Genomic DNA, 20,676 nt, shown 5'->3' on the forward strand with positions numbered 1-20,676 from the left:
GCAGGAGGAACAAGGCACTGAGCACACATCATCTGTGGATGAGTCCAATGAAGGGGAGGAGGCAGAGGATGAAGATGGTGCCCCCAATGCAGCACCCCCCAGCTGCTCACATTGCTACCCAGGATGTCAGGAATTCCCTTATAGCTGTAAAGTTCAGTTAGTCACTACCACTGGACCGATGTAACAATCACATCCAACGACCACTCTTCCCCCGCAATCCCACTGACATAAAGCAGTCCTGTAACAAACCATCCACCCATTGTACATCTCCCCATTGGTCCTTGTCAATTCATGTCTTTCCATTCATCAACAAACAACTGAAAAGGCAAGTTACCACCAGGTAACCAAGAATGGGCAACACAGGAAAGTGGTGCAAAGTAGTACATTTATGTGATTCTACTGAACAACAGAAACTTAATAACATAACATTTTCTCAAACACCCATATGCATACCCTTGTGGAATTACAAAGCTTTACTCTTCCTTTTGCTACTGCTCCTACATGGTGCAACACCTGTGGCTTCAGCAGAGGTAGAGGCAGACTGCCGAGATGTTCTTGGCCGAAGACCTTTGGGTGTTGGAGCCCGTGAGGGCCCCATCAAAGACTACGCTACCTGCACCTGTGCAGGGACAGACTTGGCCATCGAGAAAGAAGGCAGCATGTCGGGTACTGGCTGAGTGAGGGGTGTGGGGGCAGTGGGTGAGAAGTGGCAGCACTTTGAGTGGAGTTCCCACCTCCATATCCCCTTTCACTATCAATCCTCTCCTGGGCTAGCTGTACTTCACTCCTAACGTTCTGCTGGAGAGCAGGTTGGTGCAGATCAATGATGTGTTCTAAGGCCAAGGTGTTTGTCATCCTATTCAAGGTGCCAGACATGTTGACATCCAGAGTCTGCATGCCTGTGGTCAAGGCCTGCATGGATTCATTTGAATACCTGGATTGATATTCCCTAGAGTTGGTCAATCTATCTGTGGAAGAAGACATCTTCGCAATATCCTGCGACATCAACCTACTCATGCTTGAGCTGGACTCCTCCATTCTCTTTGCAATCTTGGACAGTGTGCATTGAAGGCCTGCCAGTACGTCACAGATTTTCTGCTGCCCCTCAATGATTATCCTTTTCATCGATGGCCCCCGGGGTACAGCATCTGTGTCAAACTGAGCAGAGCTTGGAGAGGGTTGCGCCTGCTGACACGGACTCTCCACAGCCTTCCTTGCCACCACTGTCTACTGTTGCTCACTTGTGAACTGTGAGTTATTAGGTGAAATCCTAACTAACTGCCTCACTGGTCCCACCAAAGTACGAGTATCTGCACTAGTGGATGGTGAGCATGAGTCTTGTGATGGTGCACCCTCAGCAGCAATCAGCTCCTCTGAGGATTCATCGTCTGGGAGCTCCATCAACTGCTGCTGTACGTGTGAAGGCCCTGGCAGAGAGAAAAGATATGAATTAGTAGTGGCAGCTTAGCATTATGAAGATGATTATATTTCACTCGCTGCTGAAATCAAGTCAGCATGACTGATTGTTGTTTGGCATGTGGGTCGCTGATATTTAGTTGTCACCAGGTAGCTGGGAGGTCCCAATCTCTCCATCTCCGATGGTCAGGGATGCCAAAACACCACTGATCTCCAGCCCTTCTTCCTCTGCAGCTGTCAACTGCGTAATCTGTGGAGGCCCACCTCCAGTCCTCTTCCTCTCCCTTGTATTTTGCACTCTCTTTTCCTACTACATGGGAAAGAACAGACATATGAATGACTGTATTGGCACGTGTTCACCCGATGGATGCAGTGCATTTGGTGATGCTGACTATCAGGGAGTGACATCAAATTGCATAAGAATCAGGGTGAGTAGAAGTGGTGGATGGATAGATGGGGATGTGAGAAAGTCCATGGAAAGTAAACAATGGGTGCACTTGTAAAGTAAGTGGGTGTGAGGAGTTATGTGATGGAGTAGCCTTGACAAGGCAGAGTGGGGCTGGGTGGGGTGATGAGCAAAACAGGTTGTAGATGAATGTGCAACTATACTCACCTTGCCTGACCTGGTAAGGTCATTAAAGCACTTCCTGCACTGAAACCATGAGTGTGGCACAATGCTCCTGCTGCTGACCTCCTCGGCCACCTACAAACACACCTTCTTTGTGGCAGCAGCACGTTTCTTCCTTCCATTGCTAGGGAAGAATACCTCTCTCCTACTCCTCACTGCATCCAGCATGCCATTGAGTGGTCCATTATGAAATTTCTCCCTCTCTTTGTGCAAACTCCTAACTCCATCAAAATCCATATTTGGATTGGCTCTTTAAATACTTCAATTGTGATCGTGTCATACAGGTCTGCACCACGTCCACTGCTGTGCATTTGACGCCAAACCCGGAAGTAATACTACAATGAAGTGGCTCTGTTAAAATACCACAGACCGATGCGCTGAAATTTCTTCTGGGTTTCACATCTGATATCGCACACACACCCCCACCGCGCCTCAGAGTTATCAGGGCCATTCTGACTGTTAGAGCAAAACTCTCTGATCTGATATTGGTATCTGTAACTGCTAATCAGACAGTGGTTTATCCTTGTAGATTTTAGCATGTACATTTGTTTATACGCCTGGAATTTATCTTGGAGCTACTCTTGCTCCGCAACCATAATTTCTCCAGAAGTGCAGTGGAAACCCTGGTCGGGATTTCCACCACATTTTTGGCGGTTACTGAGATGCAGTTGGAACAACTCTGAGGAAATTCTAGGCCGCAGTTTTTTGTCTTAAATTAATAAGGCTCTAAGAATATGACTAACCATATCCTGTGTTGGATTAGAGACCACAAACCTAATGATAATCGTTACTTTTTTATCCATTGCCTCTACAAACTAGTCCAATTCAGTTTTGTTCCTCCCACTAACCTAAACCATCTAAATATAGATAATGCGGATGATTTTCCTTCTCTCCCCTTCCACAAGTTGGATGGAGCTCACCAATGATCCTTTTTGCTGCTCCTGAAAAGGAGGCTTACCTGTTTGGAGTTGTTGTTAGTTTGCTGGCTCGTCCAAATATATCCTTGCTTCTCAAATTCTTTCAGTGAGCGATGCAGTATTTGGGCCTGTGCCAGGCCGAGAACCAGGAAAATGACAGGAGCATTCTGACATCACTCCCGCATCTTTTACATACAATCACCTGTTTGAGGTGGGGCAGTCCAGCAAGGCTCTGTGGTGCCCCGGACTGAATGAAATGCAAAAGGTGTAGAGACCTAGCGTAATGGGTTTCCACTCCTTCTTTCTCTGCATTTTTCCCCAGGAAAGGGGCATGTTCTAGGTGCAAAGAAGAAAGAAAAAAAGACTTAAAAGATTTATATAGCGCCTTTCATGACCACCGGACGTCTCAAAGCGCTTTACAGCCAATGAAGTACTTTTGGAGTGTAGTCACTATTGTAATGTGGGAAATTGCGAAGAGGAAAATTAGCTCCAATATTTGAATGGGAGAATCAATAATAGCTTAAAGGAATTGCACCAGCATATTTACCAAATCTCAGTTAGTTGGGTATTAAAATGTAACCTGTTTTGACATTTACCATTTAAAAAAAATGCAAATCTGTAATGTTTAAATAGGTTTGTAATTTTCAACAGTAGATTATAACAATAATAACATGATCTGAATTGCTATGGGGGTGATTTTTGTGTTGCCATTGCCATATTTGTCCTTAATAATGGGGCGGTGTTGGACCAAAGATCAAGTGATAGGTAGTCACGCTGACTTATTGCTACATTGACATCGACCGATTTTTGGGTGGAGCTGCATCCTGGCAGCCAAAGCTCCTGTTGGATACAGGCAGGAGCCTCGTACATATATGCAAATCAGTTCAAATGACGCAGTTAGGACCCCAATGCCGTTTTTGGTCGGGAGCAGCCATTTCCATCGATGATTAAAGGGAACCTCATCTGCTGTCAGGAAAGCTGGAGATATTTTTATGCCAGTCGCTTATGGGTTTTCCACATTAAATGCTTTGCAATGTTATGCATTTTCTGCAGTAGGTTCTGCACACATGTTGCCTCCTGCTCCAAAGTCCTGCTTCTTTGTATTCCTGATGCTAAATACACCTCCCCTTTAAGGTGTTGCTGCAGGCCTTCACAAGCAGCTACCCCAAACGATTTCTCACTTCCAATCTGTGAGTTGCATATTGGAGATTGCATTTCATTTATTTAAAAATAATTATTTTGTGTTCTAATCAGATTTGGATGATTTAATTGAAATGTTATCAAGTTCACATCTACATGTACAGATTTGGATATTTTGTCAAAATCCTTTCATTCAATAGGAAATTGCAGTTAAGTGCTTCTGATGATGAATGACAATTAAAATTAGTGGCAGTTCAGCATCACTGGTATTCAATATTGTATTTTTTTTCAGCATGAATTATTTTGCAGAAAAAGCTGTGCTGATGAATTCATGATTTTGGTGGCATAGTTACAAAATCTAATGGCCCAGTAATTCCTGTCACACACGTGAGTACGGACAGGGTACTCACGCGTGTGACCGGAGGAATTGCCGGTTTTCAGCGCATGCACAGCGCGCATGCGCTGAAAACCGGCATTTCCTGTCCTCTGACCCAAGGGGTTAAGAGGCAGAACGCGTACGACTGCACAGGCAGCGCGTGCGCAGTGAAATTCCTTTTTTTTCCCCCAGAGTTGCCCGAGTGTAAAGGCCTCCGGTTTTTACGCGTGGAAAAAACAGACGTAAGTACTTAGTTTTACAGGTAAGTGGGCTTTTAGTACAATTTAGAATTTTTTTTTCCACAGGTTTATTATTTTTAAAGAATTTACAGTAAGGTAAGTTTAGTTTTAGACCCTATTTTTAAAAAATTTATTTTTTTCAAAAAATTGATTAATTGTTTAAAACATTTTTTAAAACTTATTTATAGTTAATATAATCAGTGGAATGTTTTTTAAAATTTTATTTAAAGTTTTAGTAGTGTTTTGGCAGCCCATACTTTTCATGAGTTTGACAGTTCTTACTGTCAAACTCATGAATGAGTTTCCCCTCCCCTGATTGGCTGCACAGTGTTCACCATCTGATCCCAGCCGGCACATCGCACTAACTACGCCGCTGGATCAGGTAAGCACATCGCGCCGACATCTGAACTGGGCAGTGACAGGAAATGCAAGCAGGCCCGGGCTTCAGATGTCGGCGCGCCGGGTGAGTGCACATCGGAGGCTTGCACGCGCGGCAAGCTCCCGATCCTAATTTCAGGGCCAATAACTAATTCATTCACAAAAAAGGCCATATCTGATGGTACAATTCCTTCAAATCACTCTGCACTTCATTTTTTATAAACATACTATTTTCTATGATGTTTCACACTGGGAGTTTGCATGGTTGCATACAAACATAATTCAGTACTAAAATTAAGTATTTGTTTACCTAACCCATCCAGTATGACTCAATTGAATGACATTCTGAAGACAGCAATTCATTTTTGCAACTCTTTCTCTATGTTTAAAGTTGTGCATTGTGAAAATATTGGCCAGGAGTTGCTCAGCAGATTCCACCATGTTTTTGACACCATTTATTCTTCTGTCCTCCATCTCTCGCTCCCCTCCCCCCATTCCTCCTCTCCCCACCCCTCTCTACACTTTCCCTCTCTGTCTCTCCCCACAATACAAAAAAATGTTCAATATTAGCATCAATGCTTGTAATCCCAAAGCTTATGTTATATCCCAATGTTTCTGTTTGCAATGTAGGAAGCACTGATCAGCTTTCAGAAAGCTTTGGATCTAAAACTTGAAACTTCTGAAATAAAAGTTACAAACAAATTAACAGAAGGTGCAGAAATACATTATCTCATGGGTCTTTGCTACACTGAACAGGATAAACTGATAGAGGTGAGAATATTATTCCTTATTTTGATATATGCATGTTAATTATTTTTCTCATTACTTAAGATGCTTTTTTGATTGATATTTTTCAGGCAATGGATGCATTTAATAATGCACTGAAAGTGTACCCAAATTTTGCTAAAGTTTATTATCAACGAGGATTGTGCAGAATGAAGCTTCGTGAGGTTAATTGTATCTATGACTTTCACAGAGCCCTTGCAATCAACCCCAAACTCTTTGAGGTATTGAAGTTTACCTATATATGTATTGATTCCAGGTAATCGCATCCAGATTTACACAAAATTATTTATTGGTTAATAAATGTTCAATGTCACTACTTTCAAAAGATATCTATTATTTGTAAGTATTGGTTATTTTTTTTTTAAGTGTTGAGAACAATGACTAAAAATATAATTGACTATGTTTATAGATTTTTAGTTTGTATAATGTGCAATATATATTACATACTACCAAAAAATTAGAAACTTTTATCATGCAGTTGGCTCAAATACAGACCAAAGCCTGGATTTTCCTCATATAAGTTGCCTATTTTCAGTTGTTTTAGCAGTGCTAACTGAAGGAAAATGGGATTGTGAGCTGTTCCGCTGCAATCCTACCCCAAAACATCCTGTCAGGATTTTGCTTCCATCAACCCACCATTGACCTTGGCCACTGATCCTGACCCTCCCTGTCATATATAAGTGCTCGTGGGTGGTTGTGGTTGTGTGTTCCCAAAAGTTTTCTTCTGTTTCCACCCCTGTACCGTCCCCAGGAAACAACCCCACTTTAAAAGTGGCATTGTGGAGTCAGTACAGTGTACAGAGGCGGTAGAGCTGGGTAGTGGCCATTGTTTCATGCAATGCTTTTAAACTGCAGGGGCATTAAATTGGGCCGGGTAGCACCTCGGAGAAAACCATGCTAAATATCGCGTAAGTTTTTATTCTTTTATTTGATCATGGGATGTGGGCGTTGCTGGCAAGACCAGCATTTATTGCCCACCCCTAGTTGCCCTTGAGAAGGTGGTGGTGAGCCACCTTCTTGAACCGCTGCAGTCCTTGTGGTGAAGGTACTCCCACAGAGCTGTTAGGGAGGGAGTTCCAGGATTTTGACCCAACGACGATGAAGGATCGGCCATATACTTCCAAGTCAGGATGGTGTGTGACTTGGAGGGAAAATTGGTGCTGGTGGTATTCCCATGCACCTGCTGCCCTTGTCCTTCTAGGTGGTAGAGGTCACGGGTTTGGGAGGTGCTGCCGAAGAAGCCTTGGTGAGTTGTGGTAGTGCATCTTTTAGATGGTACACATTGCAGCCACAGTACGCCAGTGGTGGAGGGAGTGAATGTTTAAGGTGGTGGATGGGGTGCCGGTCAAGCGAGCTGCTTTGTCCTGGATGGTGTCGAGCTTCTTGAGTGTTGGAGCTGCACTCATCCAGGCAAGCGGAGCGTATTCCATCACATGCCTGACTTGTATGTGGTGGAAAGGCTTTGGGGAGTCAGGAGGCGAGACACTCGCCGCAGAATACCCAGCCTCTGACCTGCTCCTGTTGCCACAGTATTTAGATAGCTGGTCCAGTTAAGTTAAGTTTCTGGTCAATGGTGACCCCCACGATATTGATGATGGGGGACTCAGCGATGGTAATGTCGTTGAATGTCATGGGACGGTGGTTAGATGCTCGCTTGGTGGAGATAGTCATTGCCGGCGCAAATGTTACCTGCCACTTATCAGCCCAAGCCTGAATGTCGTCCAGGCCTTGCTGCGTGCGGGCATGGACTGCTTCATTATCTGAAGAGTTGTGAATGGCACTGAACACTGTACAGTCATCAGCGAACATCCCCATTTCTGACCTTATGATGGAGGGAAGGTCATTGATGAAGCAGCTGAAGATGGTTGGGCCTAGGTCACTGCCCTGAGGAACTCCTACAGCGATGTCCTGGGGCTGTGATGATTGATCCTCAATCACCACAACCATGGAGTGGGCCTTTGGCGTAGCGGTAGCATCCCCGCCGCTGGGCCAGAAGGTGTAGGGTTTCGAACCCCGCTCCAGACAGTCCCGGCAAGTGGAGTCGGAGCTCCGGCTCTAAATTCTGGGTTGACATCCAGCGGGGTACTTGCGTCCGTGGGTGTGGGTGGCCCTCCCCCTCGTATGGGTTGTGGGAGCCCATAAAACCCTCCCGCCATAGGACTAACCACCCTAATGGCTGGTATGAAGATGGTTATGGTCACGGAAGGAGCGTTAACGCAGCCAGAAATCCTTCCACCACTTCATATAGTTCCCCAAAGGGAACAGTGTGAAGACACGTATGACAATGACCACAACCATCTTCCTTTGTGCCAGGTATGACTCCAGCCAGTGGTGAGTTTTCCCCCCCGATTCACAATGACTTCAGTTTTACTAGGGAACCTTGATGCCACACTCGGTCATATGCTGCCTTGATGTCAAGGGCAGTCATTCTCACCTCACTTCTGGAATTCAGCTCTTTTGTCCATTTTTGGACCAAAGCTGTAATGAGGTCTGGAGCCAAGTGGTTCTGGTGGAACCCAAACTGGACATTAGTGAGCAGGTTATTGGTGAGTAAGTGCCGCTTGATAGCACTGTTGATGATCACTTTGCTGATGATTGAGAGTAGATCGATTGGGTGGTAATTGACCGGATTGGATTTGTCCTACTTTTTGTGGACAGGACATACCTGGGCAGTTTTCTACATTGTCGGATAGATGCCAGTGTTGTAGCTGTACTGGAACAACTTGGCTAAAGGCGCAGCTAGTTCTGGAGCACAAGTCTTCAGCATGACCGACAGGATGTTGTCGGGGCCCATAGCCTTTGCTGTATCCAGTGCACTCAGCTGTTTCTTGATATCACGTGGAGTGAATCGAATTGGCTGAAGATTGGCTTCTGTGGTGGTCAGGACCTCAGGAGGAGGCCGAAATGGATCATCCATTTGGCACTTCTGGCTGAAGATGGTTGCAAATGCTTCAGCTTTGTCTTTTGCACTCACCTGCTATGCTCCACCATCATTGAGGATGGGGATATTCGTGGAGCCTCCTCCTCCCGTTAGTTGTTTAATGGTCCACCACCATTCACGACTGAATGTGGCAGGACTGCAGGTCCTAGAAATTGAGTGGGCTTTGCGCCCATTTTGCGGCGCTAGAGGTCATTGCGCTGGACTTACAGCCGGTTCAGAAATTCCCTGGGGCCCTACCATCGGCGGTAGACCGGTTGCGCTGCGCCGGCACCGATGACGTCATCGGTGTGCGCAGCGTCCCGGTTGCCGTGGTGACGGGCCCCAGCGCCGAAATTGAGTTGCGGCCGCCTCGCCCGTGGCAGCCGCAACTAAGACTCTGGCAACCGAGTCTTACAGGAGTTTGCGCCGGCGCATTAAGGTCGCGCGGCGGCCGGCCGCTATCCCGCCGGCCGCCTGCCCGCACCTCCCTCCCCGGACTCCTCCACCCCCCCCCGCGGAACAGATGCTTCTGGGCTGCGAGCCCGGCACTTCCCCGAGGTGCCGGGCTCATTTTTGTGAAGATTTTACCGGCCAGCGGGCGGGTGCAGGCAGCTCCTCCTTAACTGAAGGAGGAGGCCTGCACTTCCCGAGCCTGCCGCACCGCATCGGGCGCCGCAGCGCCGGAATAGCGCCGCAATGCGGCAGGTAGCGCCCATTTTCAGGCGCAAACACCCTTCAGTAGCGCCGGCAGCCGTTTGGGCGCGGCGCTACTGAATTTTTGGCGCGCGCAGGGGGACTTAGCGCCGGCGCTAACTTTCCGGCACTAAAGCCCTGGCGCGGCGCCAACTGAATTTCTAGGCCCAGGGCTTTGATCTGATCCGTTGATTGTGAGATTGCTTAGCTCTGTCTATAGCATGCTGCTTCCACCTTTTAGCATGCATGTAGTCCTGTGTTGCAGCTTCCCTAGGTTGGCACCGCAGTTTTAGGTACGCCTGGTGCTGCTCCCGACATGCTCTTCTACACTCCTTAGTGAACCAAGGTTGGTCCCCTGGCTTGATGGTAATGGTAGCGTGAGGGATATGCCGGGCCATGAGGTTACAGATTATGATGGAATACAATTCTGCTGCTGCTGATGGCCCACAGCGCCTCATGGATGCCCAGTTTTGAGCTGCTAGATCTGTTCTGAATCTATCCCATTTAGCACGGTGGCAGTGCCACACAACACAATGGAGGGTGCCCTCAGTGTGAAGACGAGATTTCGTCTCCACAATGATTGTGCGGTGGTCACTGCTACCAATGCTGTCATGGACAGATGCATCTGCTACAGGGAGATTGGTGAGGACGAGGTCAAGTAGGTTTTTCCCTTGTGTTGGTTCCCTCACCACCTGTCGCACGCCCAGACTGGCAGCTATATCCTTCAGGACCTGGCCAGCTCGGTCACTAGTGGTGTTACTGAGCCACTCTTGGTGATGGACATTGAAGTCCCCCACCCAGAGTACATTCTGTGCCCTTGCTACTCTTAGCGCTTCTTCCAAGTGCTGTTCAACATGGAGGAGTACTGATTCATCAGCTGAGGGAGGGCGGTAGGCGATAATCAGCAGGAGGTTTTCTTGCCCATGCTTGACCTGAAGCCATGAGACTTCATGGGGTCCGGAGTCAATGTTGAGGGCTCCCAGGGCCACTCCTTCCCGACTGTATACCACTGTACTGCCACCCCTGGTGGTTCTGTCCTGCCGGTGGGACAGGACATACACAGGGATGGTGATGGAGGAGTTTTGGACATTGGCTGAAAGGTATGATTCTGTGAGTATGAGTATATCAGGCTGTTGCTTGACTAGTCTGTGGGACAGCTCCCCCAATTTTGGCACAAGTCCCCAGATATTGGTGAGGAGGACTTTGCAGGGTCAACTGGGCTGGGTTTGCTGTTGTCATGTCTGTAGCCGGTGCCAAGGTCGATGCCGGGTGGTCTGTCCGGTTTTATTCTTCTTGTTTTTCGCAACCGAGTGGCTTGCTAGGCCATTTCAGAGGGCAGTTAAAAGTCAACCACATTGCTGTGGGTCTGTAGTCACATATAGGCCATGGTGTGGAGATGCCGGAGTTGGACTGGGGTGGACAAATGTAAGAAATCACACAACACCAGGTTATAGTCCAACAGCTTTATTTGAAATCACAAGCTTTCGGAGCGCTGCTCCTTCTTCAGGTGAAGTGGAAAAATGCATAAAGACACAGCTTATATAGTCAGAGAATCATGTCAGATGTTTACAGGTAACCTTTCCAACTGCCATTTATCGCACCTCGGCAGAGAGATAATCACAGCAGTCAAAGGTGTGAATGGTGTCCAAACAGGTCAGTCAGGGAAACATTACATCAAAGAACAATGAGGTGGGGTCACAAGGGGTCAAATATTGCAGATGCTGGGCACATATAGGCCAGACCAGGTAAGGATGGCAGATTTCTTTCCCTAAAGGACATTAGTGAACCAGATGGATTTTTTCAACAATCCAATTGTTTCATGGTCACTATTACTGACACTAGCTTTTTATTCCAGATTTATTTAATTAACAAATTTAAATTCCCCAGCTGCCGTGGTGGGATTTGAACTCACGTCTCCGGATCGTTAGTCCAGGCCTCTGGATTACTAGTCTAGTAACATAACCGCTATTCTACCATAAAAAAAGATAAGTACTTAGCACAATTGCTGCCTCTCCCGGTCCTGAGATTCCCCGACCCCCGACATTCAAGCCCTGGCTCCGAACTCCGATCTTCCTCTCGGATCCTACGCTAACTCTAGATGCTCCCAATGACTCCTGATGCACAGCATAAGTACTTAACCTGCGCTAGCAGTGGCCCAAACTTGGAGTACTTACCTCCTCCAGCAGCACCGGCTTCATGATGACGAGGCCTGAAGCCCAATATCCAGGGCTCCACAAATCTCACCATTTGTAAGGGGTGTTAACCAGCGAGCTGACCAACCCAAACAAGTTAAAATCAGCCTCTTATAGTCATTATTATTCATGAGGCACTGAAGAGTAGTATGGAACTTCAGAGTGAGTACTAAAAAATTTAACTTCAGAATGTCAAAGTGAGTATTAAAAAAATATAAAACATTTTGGGGGATGTAATGAATTATCCCTGTGGGAGCACCATTGTTCCTGTGTTAATGAGGAGGAGAATGAAAAGGATATGGAGGATGGAAGCAAGGAAAGTAAAGCTTCACACAAGGCATCAACATCTGACCAGTAGATACTTACACTATGGGGTATTGCAACCAAGGAGCACAGTCTTGTCAATGAATGTTAAAGTGACCACATCGCTGAAATTTTACATCACTGGATCGTTCCAGGCAGCCTTCAGTGACATCAGTCATATCAGTCAATCCGCTGTGCACCACTGTATTAAGAATGTCTCAGGTAAATCCAATAAGTAATTCTTCTTTACCCAGAGAGTGGTTAAAATGGGGAACTTGCTACCACATGAAATTGTTGAGGCAAATAGCAAAGATGCATTTAAGGGGAAGTTAAATAAGTATATGATTTAGAAAGGAATAGAAAGTTATGCTGATAGGGTGTTGAGATTAGCTTATCTCTGGTCTTTCAAATAATCAGGATCGAGTGCAAACCAATATGGTGGGTATATTGAGTTTAAGACAGAATATAACACACTAGTTATACAGCAAAAACATACAACCATGACAAGCAGCTGGTACCAGTCCCGATCAGACCGACGGCTGGCGTGCGCGAACAGCTCTCCTCCTTGTCTCACGTATCTCTCTTCTTGAACTACCCAAAAGTGTTACACTGAAGTCAGCATGTTGTCCACCCTTAGGAGTTCTCACTCTACCATCTGCGCCAATGGCTTTTCACGTTTTTCTTTTATTCTCTTCTTAGGGGTGGGCCTGGGGTAGAATAATGACAGGACCATTTAACCTGCAAGGGTTCCTCTTAAACCAAGGTGCCCAATGGTATGTCGAATTCTTTGTCTTAACTTTCAGATGAAAGCCCTCCCCTAAGGGGTCTCATGCTTTTCCCTCACATGTCTTTCCTGTTTATATATTCTGAAGGCCCATCCATCTAAATTCCTCTTATCTCTCCTTATTCTCCCAAGTTTGGAGTCAAACATGCCATTATTGGCCTTCAGATGTTCGTAGCTGCTTGTTATCAGTTATTTATGTTCACACTGTTCAAATAGCTTTAGCTATGCAAAACTAACTATTTCATTCCATTATCAGACTATAGTACCATGGAATGAATCATCAAATTCCCAAAGATATCATCTATTCTATTCTGACACACTGGTTAACTTACGCATTTTAAAGCAGTTTTGTTAAACAAAGTCAAAATCCTAACTTAGCATTATAATATGTTTATTAGCAGTAATGGAAGAAACAGAGGCGTTGGGCCTTGGTTGGCCAAATCAAAGATACAGTCAACAACCTGCCTAGCACACAAACAGCAGACAGCTAGCCTAGGAAGCAAGGTCATATGTGACCGCCACGGTGCAGGATACAGCAAAGGCGGTGGGTCCTGACAACATCCCGGCTGTCGTACTGAAGACTTGTGCTCCAGAACTAGCCGCGCCTCTAGCCAAGCTGTTCCAGTACAGCTATAACTTAAGCATCTATCCGACAGTGTGGAAATCTGCCCAGGTATGTCCTGTCCACAAAAAGCAGGACAAATTTAATCCGGCCAATTACCGCCCCATCAGTCTACTCTCAATTATCAGCAAAGTGATGCAAGGTGTTGTCGACAGTGCTATCAAGCAGCACTTACTCACCAATAACCTGCTCACTGATGCCATGTTTGGGTTCCGCCAGGACCGCTCGACTCTAGGCCTCATTACAGCCTTGTTCCAAACATGGACAAAAGAGCTGAGTCCCACAGGTGAGGTGAGAATGACTGCCCTCGACATCAAGGAGCCCTAGTAAAACTGAAGTCAATGGGAATCAGTAGAGAGAACTCTATTTAGCACAAAGGAAGTTGGTTATGGTGTTTGGAGGTCAATCATCACAGCCCCAGGGCAAAGCTGCAGGAATTCCTCAGGGCAGTTTCCTACTCCCAACTATCTTCAGCTGCTTCATCAATGACCTTCCCTCCATCATAAGGTCAGAAGTGGGGATGTTCACTGATAACTGCACAGTGTTCAGTGCCATTCACAACTCCTCAGATAATGAAGCAGTCCATGCCCACATGCAGCAATACCTGGACGACATTCAGGCTTGGGCTTATAAGTGGCGGGTAACATTCGCACCACACAAGTGCCAGGCAATGGCTATCTCCAAAAAGCGAGTGTCTAACCACCGCCCCTTGACATTCAACGGAATTACCATCGCCGAATCTCCCACCATCAACATCCTGGGGGTCACCATTGATCAGAAACTTAACTGGACCAGCCACATAAATACTGTGGCAACAAGAGCAGGTCAGAGGCTGGGTATTCTGTGGTGAGTGTCTCACCTCCTGACTTTCCAAAGCCTTTCCACCATCTACAAGGCACAAGTAAGAAGTGTGATGGAATACTCTCCACTTGCCTGGATGAGTGCAGCTCCAACAACACTCGCTCGACTGGCACCCCATCCACCACCTTAAACATTCACTCCCTCCACCACTGGTGTACCGTGGCTGCAATGTATACCATCTAAAAGATGCACTGCCACAACTCGCCAAGGCTTCTTCGGCAGCACCTCCCAAACCCGTGACCTCTACCACCTAGAAGGACAAGGGCAGCAGGCGCATGGGAACACCACCACCACCAAGTTCCCCTCCAAGTCACACACCATCCTGACTTGGAAGTATGTCGCCGTTCCTTCAACGTCGCTGGGTCAAAATCCTGGAACTCCCTCCCTAACAGCACTATGGGAGTACCTTCACCACACTGACTGCAGCGGTTCAAGGCGGCGGCTCACCACCACCTTCTCGAGGGCAACTAGGGATGGGCAATAAATGCTGGCCTTGCCAATGACGCCCACATCCCATGAACGAATAAAAAAAAATGCTATAACATCTGCAGGGAAACATAAGCAAATTCTAAGCATCTATCCAGCTATTCTAATACTGATCTAAAGAGACACTTTTGTTTCAAGTTCTAATACAATCATCTAAACAAAGTATTATTTGCATCACAATTTCATTTGCATAACCATGTACATTTTAGATACCCCTAATTTCTAACAAGGGTTAAATGAAGTAGGATAGGAGGAGGCTTGTGTGGAGTATAAACATCAGCCATGGACCAGTTGGGCTGAATGGCCTATTTCTGTGCAGTAAATTCTATGTAATTCTATGCAGATATTTTGCTCACCAAGTCCTCTCTCTGGCTGCTGCTGCTGCAGAGCTGCAACCAGATGGTTCCAAAGCCAAAAATCTTGCTAGGTAGGAAACACTTTACAAATCTGAAATACCTTTTTTCTCTTCATTGATCTTTGAGCTACTCCCAGGTGTAGAAACATAGAAGTTAGGAGCAGGAGTAGGCCATTTGGTCCCTCGAGCCTGTTCCATCATTTAATGAGATCATGCCTGATCATACAAATTCAGTACCCTGTCCCTGCTTTCTCCCCATATCCCTTGATCCCTTTAGCCTTAAGAAATATATCTAACTCCTTCTTGAATATATTTAATGAATTGGCCTCAACTGCCTTTTGTGGTAGAGAATTCCACAGGTTCACCACTCGCTGGGTGAAGAAGTTCCTCATCTCAGTCCTAAATGGCTTACCCCTTATCCTTAGACTGTGACCCCTGGTTCTGGACTCCCCCACCATCGGGAACATCCTTCCTGCATCTAGTCTGTCTAGTCCTGTTAGAATTTTATAAGTTTCAATCAGATCCCCTCTCATTCTTCTAAACTCTAGCGAATATAAGCTTAATTGACCCAATCTCTCCTCATACGTCATTCTTGCCATCCCAGGTATCAATCTGGTGAATCTTCGCTGCACTCTCTCCATGGCAAGAACATCCTTCCTCAGATAAGGTGACCAAAACTGCACACAATACTCAAGGTGTGGTCTCACCAAGGCCCTGTACAACTGCAGCAAGACATCCTTGCTCCTGTATTCGAATCTTCTTGCTATGAATGCCAACATACCATTTGCCTTCTTAACCGCCTGCTGCACCTGCATGCTTACCTTCAGCGACTGGTGCACAAGGACACCCAGGTCTTGTTGCATTTCCCCTTTTCCCAATCTGTTCAGATAATAATCTGTCTTCCTGTTTTTGCCACCGAAGTGGATAACCTCGCATTTATCCACATTATACTGCATTTGCCATGCATCTGCCCAATCACCCAACCTGTCCAAATCAGACTGGAGTTTCTCTGCAGCCTCCTCACAGTACACACGCCCACTCAACTTTGTGTTGTCTGCAAACTTGGAGATATTACATCTAGTTCCCTCGCCTAGATCATTTATATATATTATGAATAGCTGGATCCTAGCACCGATCCCTGTGGTACCCCACTAGTCACTGCCTGCCACTCGGAAAAAGACCCATTTATTCGAACTCTTTGTTTCCTGTCTGCCAACCAGTTCTCTATCCAAGACAGTACTTTACCCCTAATCGCGTGTGCTTTAACTTTGCACGCAATCTCTTATGCGGGACCTTATCGAAAGCCTTCTGAAAGTCCAAATACACCACATCCACTGGTTCTCCCTTATCTATTCTACAAGTTACATCCTCAAAAAATTCCAGTAGATTAGTCAAGCATGATTTACCTTTTGTAAATCCATGTTGACTTTGTCCGATCCTGTCACTGTTTTCCAAGTGCTTTGCTATTACATCTTTTATAATGGATTCTAGCATTTTCCCCACTACCGATGTCAGACTTACTGGTCTATAATTCCCCGTTTTCGCTCTACCACTTTTTTTAAATAGTGAGGTAATATTAGCTACCCTCCAATCCATGGGAACTGTTCCATAGTCTATAGAATTTTGGAAGATGACCAGCAATGCATCTACTATTTCTAGGGCCACTTCCTTAAGTACCCTAGGATGTAGATTATCAGGCCCTGGGGATTTATCGGCCTTCAATCCCATCAATGTCCCTAACACTATTTCCCTAAAAATACTGATTTCATTCAATTCCTCCCTCTCATTAGACTCTATGTTCCGAGATCTCTGGGAGGTTTTTTGTGTCCTCCTTTGTGAAGACAGAATCAAAGTATGTATTTAATTGGTCTGCCATTTCTTTGTTCCCCATTATAAATTCCCCTGATTCTGACTGCAAGGGACCTACACTTGACTTCACCAATCTTTTTCTCTTCACATATCTATAGAAGCTTTTACAGTCAGTTTTTATGTTCCCTGCAAGCTTACTCTCATACTCTATTTCCCCCCTCTTAATTAATCCCTTTGCCCTCCTTTGCTGAATACTAAACTGTTCCCAATCCTCAGGTTTGCTGCTTTTTCTGGCCAAATTATATGTCCTCTCCTTGGATCTTATGCTATCCCTAATTTCCCTTGTTAGCCACGGTTGAGTCACCTTTTTTGTTTTATTTTTATGCCAAACAGGGATGAACAAATTCTGTAGTCCATTCATGTGCTTTTAAATGTTTGCTATTACCTATCCACCGTCAACCCTTTAAGTAACGTTCCCCAATCCATCGTAGCCAACTCTTGCCTCATACCATCGTAGTTTCCTTTATTTAAATTCAGGACCCTAGTCTCTGAGTCAACTACTTCACTCTCCATTTTAATGAAGAATTCTATCATATTATGATTGCTCCTCCCCAAGGGGCCTTGTGCAAGATTGCTAATTAATCCTTTCTCATTACATAATACCCAGTCTAAGATGGCCTGATCTCCAGTTGGTTTCTCGACATATTGGTCCAGGAAACCATCCCGTATACACTCTAGGAATTCCTCCTCCACAGTATTATTACTAATTTGGTTAGCCCAATCTATATGTAGATTAAAGTCACCCATGATAACTGCTGTGCCCTTATTGCACGCGTCTCTAATTTCCCATTTAATGCCATCCCCAACCTCAGCATTACTGTTTGGTGGTCTATATTCAACTCTCACTAACGTTTTCTGCCCCTTGGTATTTCTCAGCTCTGCCCATACAGATTCCACATCATCAGACATAATATCCTTCCTTACTATTGTGTTAATCTCCTCTTTAACCAGCAATGCTACCCCACCTCCTTTTCCTTTTTTCCTGTCCTTCCTGAATATTGAATACACCTGGATGTTGAATTCACAGACTTGGTCATCCCGGAGCCATGTCTCCGTAATCCCAATTATATCATATCCGTTTACATCCATTTGCGCAGCTAATTCATCCACCTTATTACGAATGCTCCTCACATTAAGACACAAAGCCTTCAGGCTTGATTTTTTAACATTCTCAGTCCTTTTAGAATTATTATTTACTGTGGCCCTGTTTGATTTACACACTGGATTTCTCTGCCTTCCACTTTTGCTTGTCTCCTTCCTGTCTTTTGTTTGTATCCTTGCTTCCCTTTCCTCTGTCTCCCTGCACAGGTTCCCAATCCCCTCCCATTTTATTTTAAACCCTCCCCAACAGCACTAGCAAACACTCCCCCTAGGACACCGGTTCCGGTCCTGCCCAGGTGCAAACTGTCCAGTTTGTACTGGTCCCACCTCCCCCAGAACTGGTTCCAATATCCCAGGAATTTGAATCCCTCCCCCTTGCACCATTCCTCTAGCCACGTATTCATTTGAAATATCCTTCTATTTCTACTCTTAGATTAATGCCTATGCGGTCCTATTTTTTAATTTACCTCCTAACTCTCTATATTCAACTTTTAGGACCTCTTCCCGTTTTTTTACCTATATCGTTGGCACCACGAGAACTGGCTGTTTACCCTCCCCCTCCAGAATGCCCTGCAGCCGCTCCGAGACATACTTGACCCTTGCACCAGGGAGGCAACATACCATCCTGGAGTCTCGTTTGCGGCCGCAGAAATGCCTATCTATTCCCCTTACAATAGAATCCCCTATCACTATAGCTTTCCCGCTTTTTTTCCTCCCGTCCTGTGCAGCAGGACCACCCATAGTGCCAGGAAGTTGGCTGCTGCTGCCTTCCCCCGATAAGCCATCTCCCCCAACAATATCTAAAGTGGTATATCTGTTTGAAAGGGGGATGACCACAGGGGACCCCTGCACTACCTGCCTGCACCTACTACTCTGCCTGGTGGTCACCCATTCCCTTCCTGCCTGTGCAGCCTTTACCTACGGTGTGACCAACTCCCTAAACATGTTATCCACGATGTGCTCAGCATCGCTAATGCTCCAGTATGTATCCATTCGCAGTTCCAGCGCCGCAATGTCGTCTGTCAGTAGCTGCAGCTGGATACACTTCCCGCACACATGGTCATCAAGGACACAGGAAGTGTCCCTGATTTCCCACATAGTGCAGGAGGAGCATGCCATGAGGCCGAGCTGTGCTGCCATGACTTACCCTCTAATTAATTCAAATTAAAATGAATCAAATCAATACCACTAATTACACTACAATTAAATGATATTCTCAATTGCCCTTGTTTACCAGCACTCCCCGCTGTACAACAGAGACTGTAGAAACTATAAACCACAAAAATTAAGTTTGGAAAATAGCGAGAAAGAGAGAAATACTCACCTACCTATCACTTACCTGCTTTATGGTAACATCACACTTCAATTACTTTTTACTTCTGTCTCTCCTCTCGCTGACTCTGTGCCTCTCACGGGTCCGCCGCTCAGCTTCGGTCCCAGGCCTCCTCTCCGCACACTTTTTATCCTCCTCTCGCTGACTCTGTGCCTCTCGCAGGTCCGCCGCTCAGCTCCGGTCCCAGGCCTCCTTTCCGCACTCTTTTTATCCTCCTCTCACTGACTCTGTGCCTCTTGTAGGTCTGCTGCTCTGCTCCGGTCCCAGGCCTCCTCTCCGCACTCTTTTTATCCTCCTCTCGCTGACTCTGTGCCTCTCGCAGGTCCGCCGCTCAGCTCCGGTCCCAGGCCTCCTCTTCGTGCTCTTTTTATCCTCCTCTCGCTGACTCTATGCCTCTTGCAGTTGTAAGATCTTAATGATCTCTGAGTTCTTGGACAAGACACCAATAGGCAGCAGCCAGTATGTTTGAGATTTATTAAGCATACAGCGTAATATACTTAATATTAGGCGATAGTTTTAATGAGTAGCTCGCGGCCCTAGGTCTCTGGAACCTCTCAGACACAGATGATGTCGTCTTAAGTCTGTTCCTTTGTCCTCGCAGCACATCTGTGTGAAGTTGTTCTTTTATTAACGAGGTTTTAACCCTTTTCTTATCAAAAGTTGGTTTGGCCAGTGTCCATATATGGTCTTTAACAAAATCACCTTTTTTAATTGGTTCTAATGGTCAAAATACCATTGTCACTCAGACTAAGGTAGCATCCCGCCTTTCCAGTATTTTTCCATCAACTTTGCCATGTTCAGTGTTATCTTGTTTATAGTTTTTCACCCCATTGGCATTTACTTTATCTCTTTCATTTCTAGCTTCCCTGGTTCAAGGCCTTTATACCAAGGGCCCATATCAGCGCTGTTTCACTAGTCTTGAGGTATCCAGACTATCTCGCTTTAATCTACCAGATAAATACCTTATCTCCATGATCTCTCTCATTTTATGTCCTTATACTAATTATTCTTTAAATATCCTTGCAACTAGTTTTGTTAAGCGAATTCTAATTTCTACTTAGCATTATAATGTTATTTAATGATTTAACCTTCACTCGCAATCTGTGGCTGTTTGTTATCAAAACTTAGTCAAAACTGCTTTTGACTGTGCAGCTACATTTTGAACAAGTCTTAGCTTTTTAGTTACCCAGGAGTAATTATGGGTAATATTATTTGGTCAATGGCTACACTTGAAGTTATACATATATGATTCTCGTCTACTAAATATCTTTAAATAT

At 45.6% G+C, this 20,676-nt stretch overlaps 1 protein-coding gene across 2 annotated transcripts in view; it reads left to right on the forward strand.

Moving 5' to 3' along the window:
• The window catches only part of ttc6 (tetratricopeptide repeat domain 6), a 649,897-nt gene that overhangs the window by 504,476 nt on the left and 124,745 nt on the right, over positions 1-20,676 (forward strand). For both annotated transcript variants that reach the window (XM_086003340.1, XM_086003341.1), the window contains exons 22-23: positions 5,725-5,865; positions 5,952-6,101. In XM_086003340.1, coding sequence (XP_085859466.1) covers positions 5,725-5,865; positions 5,952-6,101 — 291 coding nt within the window. The remainder of the gene's footprint in view (positions 1-5,724; positions 5,866-5,951; positions 6,102-20,676) is intronic.

Source organism: Somniosus microcephalus, chromosome 12 (genome assembly GCF_052327205.1).
Source record: "Somniosus microcephalus isolate GS21.2 chromosome 12, FLI_Smic_1.0, whole genome shotgun sequence".
In the NCBI taxonomy this organism is placed as follows: Eukaryota; Metazoa; Chordata; class Chondrichthyes; order Squaliformes; family Somniosidae; genus Somniosus; species Somniosus microcephalus.